The sequence below is a fragment of the Podarcis muralis genome, chromosome 2 (assembly GCF_964188315.1).
Source record: "Podarcis muralis chromosome 2, rPodMur119.hap1.1, whole genome shotgun sequence".
In the NCBI taxonomy this organism is placed as follows: Eukaryota; Metazoa; Chordata; class Lepidosauria; order Squamata; family Lacertidae; genus Podarcis; species Podarcis muralis.
Window position 1 is genome coordinate 60,310,096 of NC_135656.1, and position 22,221 is coordinate 60,332,316.

The following is a 22,221-nucleotide window of genomic DNA, read 5'->3' on the forward strand; positions in this document are numbered from 1 at the left end:
GCCCAGGGGCTAGATCTGGCCCAATCGCCTTCTAATTCCAGCCCACGGACAGTCCGGGAATTAGCGTGTTTATACATGAGTAGAATGTGTCCTTTTATTTAAAATGCATCTCTGGGTTATTTGCTGGGCCTGCCTAGTGTTTTTACATGAGTAGAATGTGTCCTTTATTTAAAATGCGTCTCTGGGTTATTTGTGGGGCATAGGAATTTGTTCACCCCCCAAAAAAAATATAGTCTGGCCCCCCACAAGGTCTGAGGGACAGTAGACCAGCCCTCTGCTTAAAAAGTTTGCTGACCCCTGGCTTATATCCATGTGACTTGTATATTCCCCCTCTGCATTAAGGATGTTACGACTATTTATAGAAGGGATGGGGAACCTCTGACCCCACGGCCAAATTATGCCTGCAAAGCTATTTCTCCCAGTCATTGGTGTTGGGCAGGGAAAGCTTCAGCTGCAAAGGAACAATCTGGAGCCTTAAAGCATGGTCCTGATTGTTCCTTGGCAAGCATGGCTTGCATCTTTTAAATTTGGTGCCAAATGCAAGCTCTGCTGGGATGGATTCCACTTGGGAGCTCCCAATCAGAGTCGATCCCTGCTGAAAACACTAAATGCAAACCATGCTTTCAGAAGGAATCTTTGCTTGAATTCAACCCATGGCTGCAAAAACAAAACATAACACAACCAAAAAAACAAAACAAAACCTTTCTTTGCAGCCCTGGCTTAAATTAAAGTTGGGGCTGTAAAAGAAGGGAAGAATCAGAACCACACTTACAAGTGTGCTCTTGATTTTTCTTTGAAGTTTGAATTGCCTGACATCATGTGAAGTCAGGTGATTGACAGGTAGGTCAAAAATGGCCCGCAGAGGACAAGCCATATCTGAACCAAGCATTAGCCCTTACAACAGAAAGAAATGGCTGAACATCTAAGTTTTTATTTGGTAGTCAGTAATTCAATAGGCTGCTCCTATAACTAAGAAAACAGTAAACATTTCACAGTTGGTGGCCTATTATGCCTGAGAACGAAAACACTACTTTTCAAACCACCATTTCAAACTTTCCTCTCCTAGTTCATACCGACAGCTTACTAACATTTTTGCACAAGACACAGGGACTTACCTGGATCTCCTCGTCGTCCAGCCTTTCCTCGCCTTCCAGGTGGACCTGTGCAGGGAAAAAAAATACATACATGTAACTTTGGTCCCACTTATCCACCTTTCAGAAATCTTAAACCAGTTTACATGGGGATCCCAAGCAGTCTTCCACTGAGGCAGTGACCAGGTTGAGAAGCCTCTTTGGCTTTCACAATGCAATAGCATCATGTGCTGGGGTGCGGAATCTGCAGCCCAGATGCAGCCCTCCAATTTCATTCAGCTGCATGTGCCATCATCCTCCTATGATACTGTGGCCCACATTTGCCTCTTTCGAATGCCCCTCAAGCACCTTCACATGCTTCCTCTTTGTTGACTCCTGAGGGATTGATGGCAGTGGTGGAGAAATGCCAGGGGAAAAGAAGCTGAACAGAAGTCTAGTGTCCAGACCAAGGGAAGTAATAGTACCACTCTATTCTGCAGATCACACCTGGAATACTGTGTCTAATTCTGGGCACCACAATTTAAGAAGGATATTGATAAGCTGGAATGTGTGCAGAGGAGGGCAACCAAGATGATCAAGGGTCTGGAAACTAAGCCTTACGAGGAGTGCTTGAAGGAGCTGGGTTATGTTTAGTCTGGAAAAGAGGAGATATGATAGCCATCTTCAAATATCTTAAGGGCTGTCACATGGAAGAGGGAACATGGTTGTTTTCTCCTGTTCTGGAGGGTAGGACTTGAACCAATGGCTTCAAGTTATAAGAAAGGAGATTCCAACTAAACATTCAGAACAATTTTCTGACAGTAAGAGCTGTTCAGCAGTGGAACAGACTCCCACAAGAGGTGGTTGGCTCTCCTTCCTCGGAGGTTTTTAAGCAGAGGTTGGATGGCCATCTGTCATGGATGCTTTACCTGAGATTCCTGCATTGCAGGGGGTTGGATGAGATGGCCCTTGGGTGCCTTCCAACTCTAGGATTCTATGATTCTATGACACCACTGCCTTGCAGGGCATCCCTGGAGGTGGTGTGGGTGGCAAAAACAAGCAAGAATGGGAGAAATGGGGCAGTGGATGGGGGATGGGGAGGAAAGGAAAGGGTGTGTGGAACCAAAGCAGTCCTGTTAGGAAGAGGATAATAGGAATGACAGAGAGGTGAAGGGAGGAGAAAACCAAAACTAAGGTGTGGCCCAAAGGCACATGAGGCCACCACCCTGCTGAAGCTAAGTAGGTCTGGGTTTGGTGAGCATTTGATTGCCTGGGAACCACATGTGTATGTCACTTTCAGATCCATGATGGAAGAATGGCAGAATTTAAATTTAAGAAAATTTCTAAACAAATAAGGTTGAAATGGCCCCCTGTCTTGCATTGCTGTATGGGGAAGGGAGAGGGGGACAGAAAGATAGAGGGATAGGGGAAAGTGGAATGGCCCTACTGTCTTGCATCAAGCCTTGGGGAGGGACAGAGAGGAGGGAAGGAGAGAAGGAAGCTGGAATGGGCCTTGTGATGGGGTGCCAGTGGGAAAGAGATATATGTCTGTGGTTGGTGGTCTTGCTTATTCAGCAGGGAAGATCTGAAGCCACTGCAATCAACAGGCAGTGAGAAAAATGATAGAAGTACTACTCATTTTTTTAAAAAACAAGAAGAAAGCTTTCCATCTGTAACACTGTATTGTCAGTTTTTACAATACTGCATGTTTTCATCATCTGCATTGTTGTATAAACGCTTCAGTTAGTGGAAACCATATAAAAAGATCTAGACTATTAGACATTCCTAGTCTATGAAATAATTGTTGAACTGCCAAAAACATGTTTCCTTTCTACATATGTAAAAGAGGTATTAGGCAAGATCTAGAGATCCCACTTGAAATATAAACAACACTTGTTAATAGTCTTGCCTGCACTGCAATACTCTTGTGAAGCCCAAGGGGGAATTTTATATACTGTACACAGACCAAGAAGGAGAACACACTTAATCGTACAGTTATGTATGTGAAAATCCCACAAGTCCTTGAAGATGGCAGTATCCTTAAACTGCAGCAATATAAGCATACTAAAGAGGCTGCATAGCACAGAGGTCAGTGCACTCATAATAGTTTTCTTCTAAACCTTAATCCTGTGGCAAACTGAACCATGTAAAATATTACAGATATGCATTGCAGATTAATTTCTGTTTTGGGTACTGTGTCGTCTTGCCCTGCCTTATGCCACCCAGCAGTTGCTGTAGTGTCAAAGCACCAGCATGCTGATTCACACACTTGATTTCATAATGTACTCTATCAGGACAGCAGCTCACATGATATCAATATCTAACAATAAATTGGTTAATATTACCTACTATACATAGACTTATTGGAGGGCTTTGTGTTTCTAGCTGGTTTGATTTCCAGGTAAACTCCTGCTGGTTTTTGCACTGGGCCCCGGATTCCGACTGATCCAAAATTAGGAAGGTTGTAGAGGGGAATGAAAGGCATACAATGAGATTCCATAGCTGTCAATTTTTCCCCTTTTGTTGCGAGGAATCCTATTCAGAATAAGGGAATTTCCCTTAAAAAAAGGGAAACGTTGACAGCTATGTGAGATTCACACACAGCCTTATGATTCAAAACAGCTCAGGGGGATTGTTTATTTACAGATTTGCAATATCAAAATTTTGGAAAGGCATACACATCCCTTTCCCCAATGCCAGTTACAAGACAGCTGGATAAAGCAGAAAGACTCCTTCCTCATAACTGAATCCACATGAAAGAAGTCTATTTTAAATGGAGATGCTGAAGCTGCCAGTTGCTTCAGGCTCTTCCACAGGGACTGCTATACAGAGCACAGGCTGGTTGTTGTTTTTGTGTGGGTTTTTTTTCTGTGGGGACGGGAAGGCTTGGGTATGTTGGGTTGGCTGTTTGGGGCCAGAAACCATGAGCAAATTTGGAGAAGATTTTGACTGTAGGTGGACACATACTCATTGGACATGCATGGCAGCAAATGTGGGCAGTGGGAAGAGTCCCTGTTTGTAAACAGTTTGTATACAGTTATGTATTCCCCACCCTGTTCAGAGGGAGCTTAAATCTTTGGTTCAGCATTCCTAAGCTTGTTTGTAACATGACAACTCTGATGAGCACTGATATATTAAACCTCTCATGGGTTCTTTCAATGTATGAGGGGATAGTTTCCCTAAAACAGAGTTGGGTAAGATGTGGTCCTCTAGACGACGTTGGATCCAGCGCCTATCAGCCTTAGCCAGCACAGCCAATAGTAAGGGACAATGGGAGTTGTAGTTCAGCAACATCTGGAGACCTATAGGGTAGCTACCCCCATCCTAGAAAAAAGGGGAGAAGCAGCTAGAACAACTGATCATCAACTTATATTGTATTCCATTGAAATAACTTGATATACAAATCCCATTGTGTACTTGACTAAAACTGATGACCATCTATCACAAGTAGCTACCACTAAGGCCAATGAATATTTCCATATGCTTTTATACTCTGCAAGATACCTACAGTCTTGGGTTTGTTTGTTTTTAACAATAATATCTTATTCAGGGATAGTATATTACTGAAAATCTGTACTATCTCTTCTGTTTATTGTTGTTTTCTTATTATATCAGTATTGCTGGATTTCAGCAGTACAGTGGTACCTCGGGTTACATACGCTTCAGGTTACACACTCCGCTAACCCAGAAATAGTGCTTCAGGTTAAGAATTTTGCTTCAGGATAAGAACAGAAATCGTGCTCTGGCGGTGCACCGGCTGCGGGAGGCCCCATTAGCTAAAGCGGTACCTCAGGTTAAGAACAGTTTCAGGTTAAGAACGGACCTCCGGAATGAATTAAGTACTTAACCTGAGGTACCACTGTATGTGACAATGGAAATCATTATAAATAACCTGGATATAAGATTTGCACCAAGGTGCAATAAGATGGTTGGATTGCAGAACAGTACAACAGGGAAAGAGTCCTGTTCCAACTTTTATGGGGAAAGTAGTTTAACTGGTTGCAATTTATTGAGTGGAAGGATATGTACTGTTTTTAATTTTTACAGCATCTTGTAGTCAGTGATGAGTGCTAACACAATGCTCATTTTAATGCCTTGTTTACTAGCCATTCAACAGTGAATATAAAGAAACTTCAGCACCAACTAGTAAACTGGACTGATTATCACTTGTTATCAAATGGCAACTGTTTTATGATGTATATCAACAATTCCTCATAATGTTTCCAGATTGTGAAGTGTTTCTTGTTTTGTTCTGTTGTTCCTAATAAGCTCAATATTCCTATAGAAATAGGCCTGCTTTGCTGGAATGTGACAAGATGTTGAGGAGTACGCTGTTTTATGCTTCGTATTTACACTGCACTCACAAAAAACTTCCATAAAAATGTAAATAAAGGACTCTTGTTCAAAGAACCACAAGAAGAAATCATCTTTGTTGTTGCTGCATTGACATTAACGAGACAGAAATCTGAATTAGACTGCACCAGAATGAAAAAAGTATGTTTTGAGAAAAGCACGAACTTTTAATTACTGCTAAGCATTGATCTTTAAAAGCAAACAGAAACCCCCCTTATTCTCCTTTCTAGTCCTTTTGCGAAGAGTAAATAGTATGACATACAAGTATATAGGAATCAATACCAGTTTATAAAGTATTTGCTGCCATCACATCACTATAAAAAGAGGAATATTTTATTTACACACCTCCCCCTTCTATTGCTAGTTATAGACAGAACTCAACCAGAATTTAACACTACAGTTTATTGAATGGTTACACTATGCTCTGCTGTAAAGGTAAAGGTAAAGGGACCCCTGACCATTAGGTCCAGTTGTGGACGACTCTGGGATTGCGGCGCTCATCTCGCTTTATTGGCCGAGGGAGCAGGCGTACAGCTTCCGAGTCATGTGGCCAGCATGACTAAGCCGCTTCTGGCAAACCAGAACAGCGCACGGAAACGCCGTTTACCTTCCCGCTGGAGCAGTACCTATTTATCTACTTGCACTTTGACGTGCTTTCAAACTGCTAGGTGGACAGGAGCAGAGACTAAGCAATGGGAGCTCACCCTGTTGTGGGGATTCGAACTGCCAACCTTTTGATCGGCAAGCCCTGGGCTCTGTGGTTTAACCCACAGTGCCTGTCTAATTACAACTATGCTGGAAATAACCTATTCTTACTCAGTTGTAAAGGGTGGTTTGCCAGTGCTTCTACTGAGAGGAAATTGCAATTTCCTCAGTAATCAATTTATAATATCCTGTCAATCACCTTCATTCCTTTTACAATTTAAAGTTCTTCACACAGCTCATTACCAGCTTGTGGGCTTCCCATGGCCATCTGGTTAGGTACTGTGAGAACAGTATGGTGGATTAGATGGGGCTTTGCTCTGATTCTTCAGAACTTTCCTTATGCAGTATGTAGAATATGATTGTGCAGGTATCACAAGCACCTACAGATTAGTGCCTGTGGCAGCAGGTAATTTAATTTTGTAATTTTGCATATTATTTTTAATGTAGACACCTTGTAATGCTAAGGACCCAAACTATGACTTAATGAGAATGAGTAAGCATGTCCATCCATCCATCCATCCATCCATCCTTTTATTTGTATGCTGCCTTTCCATAGTTAAAACAATGCTCAAGGCGGCTTACAACATGACAAGATTTACATAATTACCAACATAACAAAAGTCATAAACAATAAATAAAACACATCAAAAAGTACACAACCAAAGTACACAACCAAAGCATATAAATCATAAAATCTAAAACTAAGAATACAGCTTTAGTATCACAATTTAAAATGACATCGATAAAAAATAAAAACAATTTTAAAAAACAAAAAAAAGGAGCTGTCTCTGCTCAGCAGCAGCAGCAGCAGCAGCACTCCCTTTATGTGAAGCACCCAGGGAGACTATCACAACTGCTTTGCTCTTCCCCCAGTCCTCCTGCTGCTACAAGACCTGGAGCTAAGCCATAGTTTGGTTTAGTGTTAAATGCTGTAGTGGGCTACAGTTTGTTTCGATTCAAACAAACTCTGAGCTATAAGCAAAGTTTGTTCTTGGTTAACTATTTGCAGTTTGTATGCAGGAGGTACATAATGATATGCCAAACTACAGCTTAGCTCTGGGTATCACTGCAGCAGCAGCACTGGGGATGCCAGGGGCGCCGGTTTCCGCCCTCCACACTCTCCCCGCCTCAAAGGGATGCCCACCCATCCCAGCAGACCTGGCCAGACAGGGGTATGGGGGGTGCATTGCATGTGTGATGTCATGCACATGCGACGCCCCCTCCCCCAATGTTGGGCCCAACTTGGCTTGCCTGGGGGAGGCTCCCTGCATGCTTGCTTTTCACTAAGTCATAGTTTGGCTTAGCATCATGTGGAAACGAGCCACTGAGTGTTTCCTGCAGTACTGCTTCACTATAGGAATATGCCTATAAACTGGAAGAACACCCAGCAAACATTACCATGTAATATTTCAGCATTACAACAGCACAATTTAGTAAACATTCTACCAACTGCCTGCCCCCATTTGCCATGAACTACAGCACATTAATCCTAAGTTTTTTTTTTAGTCGTAAAAAAACCTTTCTCAACACACACACGCAAAGAACAGGAGGTGGGGAAAATCTTAGGCAACATTTCCTCATTTGGATTATACTTGGAATCCCAGGCACAGACTGATAGTGACATGGACGCTGCACATACTTTGTATGACAAACAGGATGGGCGACTTTTAAACTATGCCGGATGTGTAGTGCTCCGCCATCAGGAATCACTTTTTGTAAGCCCTTTTTACAGCTTCCTATGGGAAAATTGGTTCAAATTGAAAGAACAAAGCAATGTGAAATGAGGCAATTTTATATAAAAATAGATATGAAGCAATGCTGCTCGAAGAAGTATCCAAATATTTGTACAAGATGGCACTAGTGGTGCTGCAATTGACATCTGGCAGTTTCTAAAACCTAAATGGCCAGAGCAACTAAGTACATTTCATTATTAATTTGGTGAGCATCATCCAAGGGGCCTTCAAGCATAACTGAAGGAAAACCGAGAAGAACTAGGCAGCATTCTTTTTCAAAAACTGAGACGCAATTTACGTTGCTATCAGAATATCCATAGCAATTGGAGACTTTTGTGAAGCAAATTTATCATGCATGGGGCGGGCACAATATTTGATAAGCAGATAGGAATCTTCCTTAAAATGAGACAGGCCACTAGTCCATCTAGCTCACTACTATTTACACTGAGTGGCAAAGGCTTTGCAGGGTTTCAGAGAGGGAGCATTACATGGAAATGTCAAAGATTGAACACAGGAGCTTTTACATACAGAGCAGTTACACTATCACTGAGATACTACCTCCCACCCCTTTTCTGAATGTTTGTGTAGGGGGGAGATGTACTGGTAGACTTGGCCTAAAACAAGGACTTTTTTCAGGCTGGAATTATCCACCTCTCAGTTGGGGACCATTGCCATTATAAGAGAGTTCATAGTTAAGTTCCGGCACCTCTTTTTCTAGAAAAACAACACTATCTAAAACCCTAGCACTGACTTGCTATCTTCCAGAGAGGCATACATACAATTACACACCTTTCAGTGAAAATGAAGTTGAATTAAACCATGCATCTTTATAAGCAAAATAAAAAATTGCCAAAGGCATTTTTAACGCTAGGGATTATTTCACCAGCATATTTCTCCAGAATGTAATAACTAATATTGGGGATTTTCCTACCTACCTCCATACCAAACAACTTCTAATATTTGAATTAGGAATTCAAACTGTGAAGTAAAAAGTTATATAACAAGACCAAATTTCAAGCAGCAAAGAAAATGCAGCTTTCTCCAAACTTTCCAGGTGTTCTAGTGAAGGTATGGAAGGGTCTTATGGCTCAGTCATTATTCAAGCCTCTCTCTCTCTGTGTGGGATCCTGCACATAATTCCCCACCCGTTCCAGACAAAAAAAAAATTACACATGGAAGCTTTTGCATTGTTCAATCAGTATTTAAAAAGTAATATTCTTTTTTTATAGAGGCAGTCAAATACATGTAGGATACCTTGTATGGGAATACTCAGAACTCCAAAAATAAAATGAAATTTAATTTATTTTGTGGCCTAAAACTAACAATGGAGCTATTTGTAATGTTCAATTTCAAAAGACAATTTCATGCTGGGAATTTCAGCTATAAAAATTCCAACAGCATTTATTTCAAGAACTATTCAAAATAAAACAAATAAATTACATATTTGGCTAAATTACACATTTCAGCTTCCACCTCTTAGTCCTGTGCTGTTATACAAGCATATGCCAACATGACAACATTTCCCTCTTTCTTTTCTTATAGACATGAACACACTGTGTAGCAGAAGCATTGCAAACTGGATCTAAGAGGCTGAAATATTTCTGTGCAGAAGTGAAATACATACGGTAAATAATTTTTTTAAACACAACTAGCATCCTCAAGTACTAAACAGTGATGACTGAACTACCCTTTGCATGATTTGGAAAGCATTTGATTTTTCTACACACTCTCAATGATTTCTTTTAAAAACCTTCTAAGCCACTTCTGAAAAAGAATGACAAAAACAAATGTGAAGAAGGGATTCCTCGGCTCTCTCTTCCAATTATATAAACGTACTATCTCCAAGCAAACTTATGAAAGGACGGGGGAACTGGGAACAATGATAGAATGGCTTACTGAAGCTAGGAATGAACCCACTAACATTGCAGTTAAGCAGAGGCCCATACAGCATTTTCTGGTTCAACCAGTGAACTTTTCTTGCTACCAGATTTCTCATCTTTCTTTTGGAATAAAATATGGCTGGAAGAGAGGGTCTGTCGGGAGAACTGCCTGGAGAGGGGGGCAAATTGCATTACTGTGCATACTATGCCTGGGTTCTGAGGGGCCAGGTTCATAGAAAGGAGTGGATTTCTAAATGGGGAAGTTCATAAGCCAAAGTCCTCCAATTTCAAATTCATTTCCATTACTAGTGCCATAGCGTTTGAACGGGACTGGTCTTTGAATGCTAAAATTCATTCAGTAATACAATCTTCCAAAACCCAGATGTTGCTGGATAACCTGTCCCATATTTCCTGACCGTTGGGCATGTTGTCTCAGACTAAGTGAGTTGTGACCCCAAACAGATAAAGGGCACCAAGTTGGGAAAGGCTGTGGTAATAGAAGTTTGTGACTTCGCACCTTCTGGAGAGTAGGCTTCTTTGACAGTTGGTACTCTGTACAGTGGTACCTCGGGTTAAGTACTTAATTCGTTCCGGAGGTCCGTTCTTAACCTGAAACTGTTCTTAACCTGAAGCACCACTTTAGCTAATGGGGCCTCCTGCTGCTGCCGCACCGCCAGAGCACAATTTCTGTTCTCATCCTGAAGCAAAGTTCTTAACCTGAAGCACTGGGTTAGCAAAGTCTGTAACCTGAAGCGTATGTAACCTGAAGCGTATGTAACCCAAGGTACCACTGTACTTCAAAAATCAAGAATCACTGTGAGAAAACATAGCTTTACCATAAGACTACTCCAAGTATAATTTTAAAATAAGCCCGATGCTTAGCCACTTAGATGACCTTAAAAAACCCCTCAGATAATATTAGACAGTAGACAAATTTGACACATGCACATGAATCAAGGAATCTCTGTCTCATGAACACCACACACTCGCATACCCCATAGCCAACAAACATAATATGACTATATGTGGGAAAATTGGTTTTGTACTAAACATGAACCAAAGAGCTGTAGTAAGCTGACACCATAATAACACTACTTTAAGCTCCTCCAGAAGTATTCTGTCAAGAGACAAGGGAGGATTAAAAAAGCAGGGTGTCTAAAATGAATCCTCCCATGGCATTCACAAGCAATCAAGAGAGGAAACACATTTAGGAACCACTTTACTCTAAAGTCCTTTGCCAACAGGTCAAAGCATATCAATTACCCAATTGGCCTTCTCAGAGCAGCGAGACAGGAGCTGGATTAGTTTTAATTGCTCAGCTAACATTTATCCTCTACACACAGAAAAAAAGGCTAGTTTCCTATCCAATTAATGCTTAACTTTTACCTTTAAAGAGTAAACATTCACCATTGTGCAGAGCACCACAAATAATTATGCATGTATTATTAGTCTGGGAGATAGTTGAATCAATAAAAAGAAAATGTGGTCATTAATCTCTCACACACATCCCGCCACCCAATGACTACAGCACGCAGACACTAAGAAAATTGCTGCAGCTGAATACCAAAGCAGCATTAGTGATGTTTTGAAGGGGCCCAACTGAGTGAAGGGAAACAATTTTTCTTTAAAAAATGCAGAGTAAGGGCTAGTATTAGGTTTTCTGAGGTGGGTCATGGACACATAGAAGCTGTTTACAAATCCTCTACCCTTGGTGCTTCCAAACCTCCCTTCCAACCTGTCATTTTCTTAGCAAATTGTTACCAGGCATACACTGAATTGTCACAGACAGTACTACTCAATGTTATTCTTATTAATGAAAGATGCCGTGGCATCAAACTGCCTTAAGTGAATGCAATCTGGAGGTCAGCAGAGGTGGATCCCACATTTTGGGAGTGATTCCCACCCACTGTTGGCAGACGCCTAGTCAGGGCAAAGCAGAGATGGCAGCTGCAGCAGCAGAAAACCAGACCTTGGATGCTTTCTTACTCAGATGATTTGGTGCCAGTGTGAGTGAAGAGTGTTCCTAGCAGATGCAAAGCTACCTCTTCCTTCACCTGACAACAGGCAGCACCAGTAACAAGGAAACAAAACGAAATGAAACTGAAACAATAAAGGACTGACATTCCCAAGTTCCTGTTTCCCTGCAGCTGCTCTCCTATTCTGCTCCAGCCTGGCTTGGCCTTGACGGGCTGAGACTGGAAATCCAGACTTCCCACACTAGGAGAACACAAGTGGTATGGAAATCCCCAGTGCTCAATGTCTATGTTCTGTTCTTAAAGAACATAGTCTCTCATTCTTCCTGCCACAGAAACATGCGGCAGAGAGCTTAATTTGGTTTATCACCTCATTATAAGTTAGCCATGTGAAGTGGCTTTTAGATTTTTGAAACTGTAAGCTGTACAACAAGAAGGGACACCAAACCCACAAAGGTACTTTTAGCTGGTCATTTTTCTCAGCTGTGGCTGCTTTTATCCCTGCCATTTTTTGATAGCTCCCTGGCACTGCTGCCACTACCCTTGTAGAAGGGTGAGCATGACTGAATTTATGACGCGAACACTCACTTTATATATACACTTTCCAACAGAGAATGCTTATTTTTTTGGCAGTAGTTTATGCTTCCATATGTTTGGAGGAGGGGAAGAAACAGTTCAAGGCCAGATTTCTATTTTGAACATATGCTTCTGGGTAGCTGCTTAAGTTAAAATTTCAGGAAAAAAAGAAAAGAAAAGCTGATATAGTTTGAATTTTTTTCCTCTTCCAAACATAAAACATATGCATATGTTCTCATCCTTATCATGTCTCAGAATATTGGCCACTACATGTATCTTATCTATCCAACACATGCACTCCATAGGGACTGTCAATTTAACCCCATGTTAGTTAAAATCTACATTGATTGTTTGCAATGCTTAACTACCTTGAAAACCAGAGAGTAAAGCCAAAACATATTCAATTAAGATCACTGACTATGATCTAACAGACTTAAAAACCCTTAAAGCCACTGAAATCAATGGGATTAATCAATCACTCTTAATTCCACACTGGGTTGTAGCCAATCACAATGTGTCAGTCTAACCTATACCTAACCAAACCTATGTTGGTATTACAAGGACAAAATGAGAAACAAGTCATTTTTCAGCCTGATGAGGACCAAGCATGCTCATTAGGCATGGAATAATGCTTGACTGTTGTGGGATAAGGGAGAATGAAAAATGTGGAGAGGAAATGGAATCGATTGGGTGGAATTCTGAACAGGGACCCTACAATGAAACATTTTGTGGAAAGTCCCATTGGCAACAGATAATCCACTACAAAAAAAAACCTCTCTTCCAAATTGTTATGACCCTGAGACCTTGCACTGCATGGTGGGGGACTTGGGGAGAAGAACCACCGGTACCTTCTTTAAGTATAGAGAACAGTTCTGCCACCACCCTCAGACTCAGAGGATGAGCCTCTGTCTCTCCAACCTTGAGATGTTAATTAAGCACAAGCCCTTTAACCAGCCAGCCAGCAAGTCAATTAGCCAGCCAGCTCCTCTAGAAAGGCAGAGCCTACCACACTTTAGGCCTGCTCAGTCTAAACATATTTACTTGCTCTAGCTCCTTGTAGAAGAAATGTCTCTTGTAGCTGCTTTAGCAGAGCTCTAAGGAGCTGTCCAAGGTCCTGTATGCTCTCTGTTGGACTTGTGGTTGGGCACTACCTGCTTCCCCTGTGAGTCTCATGCGCCAACTGGACACAAATGCTACAAGTGTTATAAGAATAAATGATAAATGAAAGTTAATCAAAAAGCATACTCTTGGGTGGAAGTTGTGGAGAACAGGGTAACATATATTAAAGTGTCCGGAATCTACCATACTCTTGAGGTTATAGTCCTTGTTTTCATTTATTTATAAAACCCTGAAATACACTCCTTTCTGGTAGAGGAAAATGCGATCAATTAGCAACAAAACACAACTTGCCTAATGAAAGCCCAGATTTTGTTAAAAGGCCTGAGTGAGTCAAATGCCCATAAATTAGTTGGATCAACTCAAGATGTATGAAGCCCTGAATGACTTTGGAGCCAAATAATTGAAGAAACACCTTTGTCATATAAACCTGGTTTTGTATTAAGATGTACAGAAGAAACCTATTTTGTGGTCATGGGGACAGGAGAAACTCATTGTTGTTTGTAAACCAATTTGCTGTATTGTTGTATTCTACTGTGTTTTGATTATATATATTATGTTGTTTTACTATTTTGTAATCTGCCTTTGAATTACAGGCAAGTAATAACTAAAAAAAGATATTCACCAGGCACCAAACATGCCATCTGAGGAGGACTTTTCGTGAAGGTAACAACATACACTGAAATTTTATTAGTAGTATAAGCTCCACTTCATGAACATCACAAAAATGTAAAGAAGTAATTGACAAGAATGTTATTCTCCCTTGAACATTTCCATGAATTGCAAGGCACTTCTACATTAGAAGAAAATAACATTAATGTTATTGCATAGTTCCTTCAATATAAATAAAAAATTGTACTTAAAAAGGAGACAAGCTTAAAACTCAGGGCTAATGTAAATGAAACCTTTTCAGCTTTACTACTGGTTCAGTTCATGAATGCAGTGGTTATATGAAACTAAGATCTCTATTCAAAAAATGTGGGCAGTGCTGAAATAGGAAATGCGTCCAACAATGGGAAGTTATTCATACAAGCAAGCAGACTAGATTACTTTTATCTATCATGTTGGTCACCAGCAACAGCAAGTATAATATATGCAAAATACATAAGTAATGTAATACATACATGTAAACAGAAAAACTACATCATCATAAGAAAACCAGAGGTCTGGCAAATGTCTACAACTATATTAGAGTTCTTATATTTCTGACAATCAAATAATCAAGGGGCAGAGTCCTTCATATCTCACTGCACCCTTGTAATCGGCTAATGTAAAATAGGGGGAAAGTTTCCCCCCGCTTATGTGATATTAGTAAGTTTACATATTGGAGAAATTATGAAGATTATTGGGATTCATTCAGATGAAATATACACTGGATCATGCCGCATAGCTATAATCATAAACAGATGCACCTCATTGAACTTGGTGGGACCTACTTCAGAATAAACATGCCGAAAATTGTGCTGCAAACAGATTAATGGTTTTGTAGCCCTAAGTGAACCACAATCAAATGAAAGCATTCTTGGAACACAGCAACAGATCCTGATAACAGAGAGGCCATAAAAATTCATATGCTAAATCTGTATACATAAGAAATGCAGTCCACCCAGAATGCACAGAATTAACAGCTTTTGGTCGTTTTATGGCAGGCATAGGCAAACTCGGCCCACCAGATGTTTTGGGACTACAACTCACATCATCCCTAGCTAACAGGACCAGTAGTCAGGGATGATGGGAGTTGTAGTCCCAAAACATCTGGAGGGTCAAGTTTGCCTATGCCTGTTTTATGGTGTTGGCTGGGGCAGGGTGCTCACTTTCATATTTGGTAAGTTGCTTGCTTAATCACGATAGTTTATCCTGAGACATTGCAACTTAATTACAACTGACACACATAATGAAGTGTCCTATATATATGCCCTAAACAGCAAGAGCTATATGATCAAATAATATATTCCATTAAAATTAACCAGATAACACATTATCAACAAATGTACTTGAATTATTATACCATTGTACCAAAAGTTGACAAAATGACTACATATCAATTTGTTTGATTGTCATAGCCTCTAAGCATTACTTCTGTTTAAACTTGATGCCGAAAAGAAAAGAAAAAAGCCAAAAGTAGGTTCTACTTCTCTGTTTATTTGTAACAAATATATAAATACAATTAAACTGCATATTATTTGTTATAATTTTGGATTTTACTTCAGCATTTGATCATTAATTTGGGACCAACTTTGGTCTAAACCAGAAAACTCAAATAATGACTAGAGAGATCACTCGCTTTTGTTACACAGTGAGGCTTGCAATTTCATGTATTAAAGAAAGTTTTAGCATTTGATGCCAATTCAGACCCCATCATATTACTTCTAGATATGTAAAAATAGCAATGCTTGTTTGCTTGCTTTTAAAAGTTTACATTATTTTAATGTGACTAAACTTTTTAAAGGCCCGCAGCAAATCACTATTTTAATGGATACAGATGATATAATTTTGTTGTCTTAATCAATGATGGGGATGAGATAGTAATGGAAAGACTTCAATTCTTACTACATCATTTATAAATTAAGTTACAAAAGAACTTTCAGTTTTTAGTCAGCTAGCCCTGTAATACGTGTGTGTGTGGTGACGTGGTGTTATTGTTTTTGTTTGTTATCGTGGGACATATTTTATTGTTTTTATATTGTGATATTTGGATGAAGGGCAGTATAGATATTAAACAAACAAAACAAATGAAAATTGAAAGAAGTAAACTGAACAAGTGAAAAACTGTAAAGATTGAAGTATTCATTTTCAACCTGCAACCATGGAGTATGTTTCAACAGTGAAAGACAAGCATATGGTGCGTGATGTGTTGCAATTCCTAAGAATAAGTGAGGACAATCTAGTTATTCTAGCCATTTGCATTTTTGAGAGCAAACTACAGGAATCAATTTTGCAATATTATGCCTTTTTTTGGGGGGGGGGAATCCATTGCTACAGTCCCACTTGTGGAACAACTTTTGCTTTTGTGGAAACATCTGCTAACATGAGAGGCAATGTTCTGATTCCCCATGCAACCCCAAATATTTGCTCCAGAATAGCATGGAAGGTGCAGTGGGAAGGGGATACCAGAGAAAATTGCCTCCTTCCTCTTACACTAGTTGATGCCTCTGCAAGTGGGATAGTAGCATTAGATTTCACTCAGGGTCAAGTAGGTAAAAAGGTAAAGGACCCCTGGATGGTTAAGTACAGTCAAAAGCGACTATGGGGTGCAGCGCTCATCTTGCTTTCAGGCTGAGGGAGCTGGTGTTTCTGGGTCATGTGGCCAGCATGACTAAACCGCTTCTGTCGCAACGGAACACCATGACAGAAACCAGAGCGCACAGAAACGCCATTTACCTTCCTGCCACAGTGGTACCTATTCACCTACTTGCACTGTGTTAAAAAACAGATTCCTTAGGGTTGCCTTAAATAATTCCACAAAGGATGCATACAGAATTTTTTTCAGAGATAAACTAGTTTGCACTGTGAGCATGTTGTAGGGATTTCAACTTTTTTTAAAAAAATGAGCATGCATAATTCTAGGCTACCTCCTGTTGATGCAAGAACTTTAAGTAAATCTGGAAAATGAATAGTTTCAAAACTTAGGGAAGTCATTATTTCAATCATAATTAAATTGCTTACTCTACCATATAATAGGTTGTTTATAATGTATTTAATCTTAGATATTCAGCCACAAAGAGCAACACACAAGTAAAAACAGAAGATTCATGTTCAGCATTGATTGTAGAAAGCTACACAATAGCAAAAAGGATGTAGTTGCTGCTGAAATATCTTTTAATTTCAGCCTTTTGGCAAGACCATTCTTTTTCTGCACATCAACTTTTTTGTTACAATAAGCACCGCCGTTTGAAACCAACAATTCATTTGACAAACTTGGGAGACATCCAGTGATGTCTGCCCACTTGTACAACAGGGGGACTTCTGGTTACTGCCCCCCCTTTCAGTTTCTCTGTGTGTCCCCCCCCCCCCCCGATCTGCTCTAGAATCTTTCCCAGCCCTTTGGAACTGGTTGTGGGGGGGGGGCTGCAAGGGGGAGGAGAGGAAGGAGAAGGTTCCCTGCGCAAGTAGACGCCAACTTGTGCTATGTTGGATCTCATGCATTGATTTTTCCTGTATTTTTCACTTTTATTTTCTTAGAGCGCCTTTAGCCTACTTTGTTAATTCTTAGAATTGAAATAAACAATAAAGTTATGTACATGAATGAAAGCAACAGTTTGAAGACAGTAAATCTCAAATGCACTACTGTATAATTGTCCACATCTTCAAGAGTGACGTCACTTACATAGCATCCACTCTTATCAAATTCATGTTGCATTTTTTCATACATGAACATTTGCAAAAACATTGTTAAAGAATGATGATGACTTCTTCTAGGACTTTTATCACAATTCACAGCCAAATTAATGTAATAAAAATTTGTTACATGCTAACTGTCCAAGATGCCTGAAATCTACAAGGGGTGGATGAGAGGACAAATAGTTCCTGACAGTGAGTCTCAGGATGGCAACAAGGCTGAAACTAACAGCTAGAGTTCATTTTATAAGGGATGAAAATTATAGCTTTCCTGTTTCACAATTCAAACAAATTCGTGTTATTTTAATGTCACCATTGCATCCCTGTATAATTTTCAGAAACCTGTTAAGAAGTCTTCACTGTGGACTTCAAAGAAAGCATCATATTTTCCTTCTGTTTTACTCCCATCTTAATGAGTTCAGCATGTACAATATATTTCATTTGGACCTTTACTGTACCATTAACAAGAAAATTCACCAGCAAGTACTTTTATTTTTTTTGTTTTGTTTTTTAGAGTAAGGGATATTGAAGTCTGATTCTGAATGAAGCATGATTCCAAAAAAACCTTTCTCTATAAATATACTTGTAAGGAAAGCATATTGAGAATATACCGGTAATTTTGCTGTGGCAGAATATGAACTGTTAAGCGTGTTCTACCATTCTCAAGGTACAGTAATTTGTTAGCCAAGAGAAATTTGACCCCAGCTCAGATCAGCCATTTGACACTGTCATGTTCCTAAGGATGCAGTTTCTGCAGAAAAAAATCACACATTTTGAGGCTCACCAGTCAGATTACTACAGTAGACACAAACACTTAATTGAGCTATGATATGATAAAGCAGCATATTTTTTTCTGATTAAGCAAGCCATTCTAAATATAATTAGATACAAAAGCTTAAACAATCTGGATTTGTTTAAATTTCACCACCTCTCATTGCAAAAAAATTCAAGATGTCTGTCACTGAAACAAATACTACAAATTTGTTGACTGGAAAAGTATGTTTGTTCTAGCACTAAAAGCCATCATTTTCAATATAATTTCAAACATAACAGATAAAATATTGGCTACATATGTGTTGTACTCTTCATATTGAGGAAGTTACATACAAAAGAATGAGGACAATACAGCCAAAGTTGGCTCTCTCTATTAAATCAATGGGATATAAAGGGACATAACTTTAATGAACTGTGTCCTATGTCTTCCAGGCACAAAATTAAAATTCCTAGAATCCTGCAGCTCCTTTTGAAAAGTTTTGAGCCTCCATGACTGTAGAGAAAAGATTATTATTGTAGTGTAATGTCTGTTAAGAGGCCCAGAACTGGGAAAGCTTAACATTGTCAAATAGTGTCAGAGGCCCAGATTTGGGAGGAGATACTTAGTTTGCCTGGATAAAGCTGATTTCTGGTGCAGTGGAAAAACAAGTCCCAGTCAGTGGTCCCAGATGGCCTGAACTTCCCCCAGCCAGAACACGCATGTGTTGAACTCTTAACTAATGACTTGCATCCCTTCAATCACCACATCTGATTGACAAATAAACTACAGAAGCGACTCTACCTCAAATTCTGTAATGAACTAGGCATAACTCCCATGTTACCAATGTAGTAAGGCAGGCACCAAAAATGTGGTTAGGCTCCTCATCAGTAATGTTGTGTTCTCATCTGATACCAGGTTGCACATGGCAAGGCAGATCAGGAGTTGTAAGGGCACAGATAGGTTTAAGTCTCTGCCTCCAGATCAGCTCTCCTAGATTTTGTTTCCTTATTTAAAACTTCAGATTCTTAAAAGGGCCAACCCTTTGGCCTGAAGATAAGTGCTCCTCCTCTATTCCATAGCCTCTTTGCACCACTGTACTTGTATGGTACTGTGCGAGGAATTTGGTTCCTAAGGTTCAGGGGAAGCCACCTATGAAGGCACCCTACAGGCCCTGGTGGTACATGAGGTTCATCTACCTGACAGCCTCAGGTGCAATGGTCTCCTGATTTCCAACAGCAGGCCCCCAATTTGGTCTGGCTCCTTGTCCAGCTCCTTAGCTGGAGACTCTTCAAGCCTCCAATTGCAACTTGAGTGCTGCACGACTCTGGAGACTATTACGAGTTAAATACATGGAAAATTCAGATACATGGGTCATCTAAATAATGTAAAGTCATCCCATACCAGCACACTAGAATGACAAAATGGTGCAGGTGACTCCATGATCACAGCTTCCATAAATCACATATGATGAAAGTAGGACTCCCAAAAGTAGGAAATCAATTTTTGACTGTTGTGCAGCATGCCTGCAGCAGCCATGTAGACCCTGGTACTTCCTTCTCATTCCCCTCCCAGTTTTGCATAGACAGTCTGCATGGGCAGGGTGGTCTCTTCATTCACCTGGCCAGCAGGCAAATCTGTACTACTGCTTGGACCTTGCCTTTTATCAGTAACAGCCCCTGTCAGTCTTCTTCTCTCATGCTTTCCTGAATTTGGTTTTATTGTGTCAGTGGGGAAAGAATAGTACTTAGGGTAACACTTCTCATAAGCATTCGTTACATTTATTATTTTTATTTCAGAAGAATACTACTGATTTGTTAACATTTTTCAGACTCTAAAGATTAACTTTACATTTGCACAGAAAGTCTCCAATTTATACCCAATCACGAAATTATAAGACACCTGCTTCTTGGGAGAAAAGCAATGACAAACCTAGACAGCATCTTAAAAAGCAGAGACATCACCTTGCCAACAAAGGCCCGTATAGTTAAAGCTATGGTTTTCCCAGTAGTGATGTATGGAAGTGAGAGCTGGACCATAAAGAAGGCTGATCGCCGAAGAATTGATGCTTTTGAATTATGGTGTTGGAGGAGACTCTTGAGAGTCCCATGGACTGCAAGAAAATCAAACCTCTCCATTCTTAAGGAAATCAGCCCTAAATGATCACTGGAAGGACAGATTGTGAAGCTGAGGCTCCAATACTTTGGCCACCTCATGAGAAGAGAAGACTCCCTGGAAAAGACCCTGATGTTGGGAAAGATGGAGGACACAAGGAGAAGGGGATGACAGAGGATGAGATGGTTGGACAGTGTTCTCGAAGCTACCAGCATGAGTCTGACCAAACTGCGGGAGGCAGTGGAAGACAGGAGTGCCTGGCGTGCTCTGGCCCATGGGCTCATGAAGAGTCGGACACAACTAAACGACTAAACATCAAAGCTACAATTCATCGGGTCATATCCAAGACTAGCTGTGTGCATGTGTAACGGGCTTCTGCTCATGTAACATCCTCTCCTTCCCCATGCAGCTCCCATCCACAGTGCCAGGGGGTTGGAACGTCCTCTGGAGCAGATCTTTGAGGCATGTGGGAGGGCTGCAGAGGGAGGAGATGAAAATGAAGTCCCAGTATGCAAGCACAAGTCCACTTGCCCTAAGTTGTCTTCTGCCCATGTTGTCCCAGTTTAAAAAATGTATTTTCACAACTTTCCTGCTAAAATGGGAAGAAATCTTTTTTCACTCTTTGTTTGAAGACAAACATCTAATTTGCACAATTATAGGGTAAAATAAATCTGGGGCGGGGGGGACAATTTGCCTGTCTTTGGGCTTTTATTTATATTCCTATAGTGTCATGTTATACTAATCTGAGTTATGAACAATTGGGACAGTACTAGCTGTTAAAAGAATTCCCACATTGATTATTTCCCATTCCTAACAGTTGTCTACTTGATGAATGGTGTTAAAAAAAAAATCCCCCTTCCATGACTTCATATGCCGTAAATATTGAGGCACAACAGAACTCTGATGTTCCTTCAGCCACACATTTAGTACTCAATATGTATGTAATAACCCTTCCTCTTCAGCCTCTTTGAAAATCAGATTTCTCTGTGCGTAAGGCACGTACAAGAGATTACAATGCAAAGATTCAGTATGTGACTGTGTGGGAATGCAGACATACTGCCAATTCCTTATCAAAGCTTTGTAGTTTTAAGCTAGCTATCGCAGAGCGAAGCTAATTTTCTAATAAACACTAATCAGAGCTATCCCTTTAAAAATCCTGAAGAGCAAGTGGAGTCAAATAAGTAATCTTCCCAGAAAAAAAGCATTATTACAGGTAACTCCTAGAATTCTTAACCAATTCATGTACCCTTACTGAGAGCAGTGGCTCTCAACAAAGGCTTTGGATCTGTTGCAAAAGATGCACTGTTTCAAATTGTATTCTTATTCAAAATTACTGTAAACTTCATCTTCCTATATAATTACCCATTCATTCTAGATAAACAATTTTCTACAATTTCATTGTAGTAAGTACTTGTTGCAGATTATCCATGCATATTATTTTTAAGTGGCTACACTTAAATTTCAAACAAACTACAGGGGAGCTGCATCAAATTATGATTCCCCCTCAGAGTGAGCACACAGTTTCAAAAGCAGGAGTTGGGAAATATGAATCTTTATACGAGCAGCAATATTATATCTTATTGAGAGTGTCAAAATCTGCACAACATCATC

The 22,221-nt window shown here is 40.1% G+C and overlaps 1 protein-coding gene across 1 annotated transcript in view; it reads right to left on the reverse strand.

The window, feature by feature from the left end:
* The window catches only part of LOC144324915 (collagen alpha-1(XXIII) chain-like), a 214,132-nt gene that overhangs the window by 18,524 nt on the left and 173,387 nt on the right, over positions 1–22,221 (reverse strand). Inside the window, exon 3 of the mRNA XM_077924594.1 lies at positions 1,116–1,160. Coding sequence (XP_077780720.1) covers positions 1,116–1,160 — 45 coding nt within the window. The remainder of the gene's footprint in view (positions 1–1,115; positions 1,161–22,221) is intronic.